The sequence below is a fragment of the Hipposideros armiger genome, unplaced genomic scaffold (genome assembly GCF_001890085.2).
Source record: "Hipposideros armiger isolate ML-2016 unplaced genomic scaffold, ASM189008v1 scaffold_695, whole genome shotgun sequence".
Classification (NCBI taxonomy): domain Eukaryota; kingdom Metazoa; phylum Chordata; class Mammalia; order Chiroptera; family Hipposideridae; genus Hipposideros; species Hipposideros armiger.
This window is the reverse complement of record NW_017732045.1, coordinates 703,887-706,916: the sequence shown is the minus strand read 5'-3', so window position 1 is coordinate 706,916 and position 3,030 is coordinate 703,887. Positions and strand designations below refer to the sequence as shown.

Here is a 3,030-nt window from a genome sequence, read left to right as displayed (position 1 = left end):
CCAGACAATTCTTTTTTTCAATGTAGAGCTTCTAACATTTCCTAAGATGTTAACATGACACTCCTATAGAAATACTGGGTGTTTTACATTATTTCTTTTATGCTCACTTTTACAGAGCTATAATCATGGTTCTAACAATTGCATCCTGTCTTCTTCACTTACCATAAGCATTTTTTTTACACTACTACACAGTTTTCATAAATGTTATTTTTACCAGTTGTGTAATATTTCATTGAATTGATTTTATTATAATTACTATTTGTTTCTGTTAGACATGAGATAATTTCCTAGACTGGGATTTTAATGAGTTTTTCATAGTTTTAAAGAGAACACCCTGGAAGGACTGAAAACAGAACCATGCAAACAAGGAATAGTATTAGTATTCCTAGTGAAAGGACTTCAGCGTCTCACAAATTCACTTCTCAAGTCAGGCTCATGTTACAGAAGTGCCCAATGGAAGCCTACAACTTTGTTCTGTAATTTCCCTAAATGTGACTTCATTACAGAAAACTTTTAGATTCCTAGAAATTAGGGTGACGTTATAAACCAATAAGTTAAATGTCCAATAAAACTATGGCATTAATCTTTACAAAACTGAGTAAACAGACCTGCTATATTTATCACTGCACATTTAACTGCAGTTTACCATTTGAAAACTTGCCATGTATTTCATGGTCAATAGTGGAAGATTATTGTGGGGTGGTGTGAGGTTGGGGATGTGTATGTATGAGAGAGAGAGGGAGAGTGAGAGACAAAGAGAAATGACTAGAAGAATATAAACTCTATCTAAAGGCATAAACTAGAAATACCTACAGACTGTACAGGTGATAAATTAGTTGATTAGGATTCTATATTTTCACTATATTTATAAGGGTAATTTCTTCCTTGGTTATAGGCCTTAGTAATTATAAATTCTCTGCCTTTCACAATGTAAAAGAGTTACAAGGTATTTTCATATAACAATATAAAATACATGACTTCAGTTAGACTAATAATTTACCTTAATATAGAAATATAGAAATTCACATTAAACTTTTTCCATAGCTATTCTAGTCTTCTGAGGATGATAATAATTTCTTGGCACTCAGAAGTCAGTGATCATGATACATTTGTACACTAAATATACTATGAAACTCTCATTTGACTTTTGGCAAAAATGAAAACACCAATACCTTCGTATTTATCTGGCTCAGAGCACAAGCTTTAACTTGAACTTTCACATAGTTATCCTCTGGAACAGGAAGATTTTCCTAGAACCAAATAATAACAAAACATTACACATTCCTTTGAGAACATGCCTTTATGTTGTGCAATTTTCATACATAATTGAACAAAATTAAACAGACCCCAAATCTTATAGCTAACTTAATTGAAAAAGCTGTAAGTAATTATCCAATAGTATATTATCAAACATAAAATAAATTTTGGGGTAAAATTTTTAAAAAGCCTTAGGGTATATATTTTGAAAATGTCCTCAGATACTGACATGGATATACCAGGGGTGTCAAAAAAAATGTATACACATGACTTGTAATTCATCTTTTGTTATTGGTGTATATTATAACAATTTTAATATAGTTTTTTTCCTTTCTTAAAATGTGTATACATTTTTTTGGCACCCTCTAAATCTGTTAGACAAACTTAGGATAACAAAGTAGAACAACAAACACTGTACTTCATTTCAATCTAAATAATCTCAAAGCATTTAACCTTTACACTTACAGGGATATCTTTATACACATATACACATNCACTGCTGACTTGAATTACCATCTAGGGATCTCTTTAGTTATCCATTTTCCTGGCGATGAACACATGGGCTATTTCCATTTTTATTTCACAATTACAAACCATGCTATTATGAACTCTTGCGCATGTCTGTGGGAGCACATCAAGTTTCTGTGAGGTACAAATCTACCAGTAGGATTATTGGGTCTGAGTAGATACCATCACCTTTATGAGATCATGCTAAATTGCTTTCCAGTGCACTTGTACCAACTGACACTGCTGGCGTATAAAAGTTCCCATTGCTCTACATCCCTCCCGATCCTCGAAATGGTCTGACTTTATAACGGTCAATCTTGTGGGTGCACGACAGCATCTCTAAGGGGCTTTAATTTGTTTTCCCCTGATTACTAAGGAGACGCAACATCTTTTCACTATGGTTTCATGAAGTGTGTGTATTTATATTTATTTTAATTTAAATATTCAAGTAGTAAATTACTATAAGAAAAATTAAAAATTAACATTTCGGTTAAACTGAGTACTTGTCAAAAAGTTTTAGCAATAGAAAGCAAAGACAAGTGTTCTTGATTCTTTCCTGTCTCAGACTCTACATGTATTTAGATTTTTTAATTAAAAAAATTTGAAATTAACATTTCCAATTTCAATTAATAACCAAGCGTAATTAAAAATATTCTGATTAGGAATAGCTCAGAGCCAAGGGAGAAATTGCTTTTCAAACCTCTTACCATGAGCATTATAAATGAAACTTAAAGTTCTACATACTGTTCAGTATGAATATGAATTTTATGATACTATGTTATAAGCTAGAGGTACTCACATGACCAGCCAACAGTTATTTCTGATGTACACTCACGGTAGGTACAAAGACATTAAAAGTCACTACATACCACACTGCAGTGAAGTAAGACTTATATGAGCTCCAAGACTGAACTGCCACATACCCAAGTAGTGCTCATGTACTCTCACCACTTCACAAAGTCCAGGGTCTTCAGAATCCAGGGGTAAAATTCCTGAAAATTAAAACAAGAAACTTAAGGGAAACTATCCCCAAGTGAATAAATTAATTCCTAATGAGATGCCGGTAAGAGTTACTCTAAATTTTGCTCACTGGAATTTTTAGGAAGATTCCAGTAATTATTAGTGTAGGGAAGGGAAAGACTTCAGAAATATGAAAGGGAAGTGGATATTCCATTTTCTGACACGAACGCTATATTGTCTGTACCACCTTTTTTCTTTCCTTTGCTCTCTCTTCTTTCACCTCTGAGTGATGGTAAAGATGATGGC

General features: G+C 32.9%; 1 protein-coding gene across 1 annotated transcript in view; it reads right to left on the bottom strand.

Annotated features, from left to right (window-relative positions):
- The window catches only part of CRYZL1 (crystallin zeta like 1), a 48,559-nt gene that overhangs the window by 24,436 nt on the left and 21,093 nt on the right, over positions 1-3,030 (bottom strand). Inside the window, exon 3 of the mRNA XM_019626954.1 lies at positions 2,688-2,756. Within this exon, the coding sequence (XP_019482499.1) occupies positions 2,688-2,756 (69 nt within the window). The remainder of the gene's footprint in view (positions 1-2,687; positions 2,757-3,030) is intronic.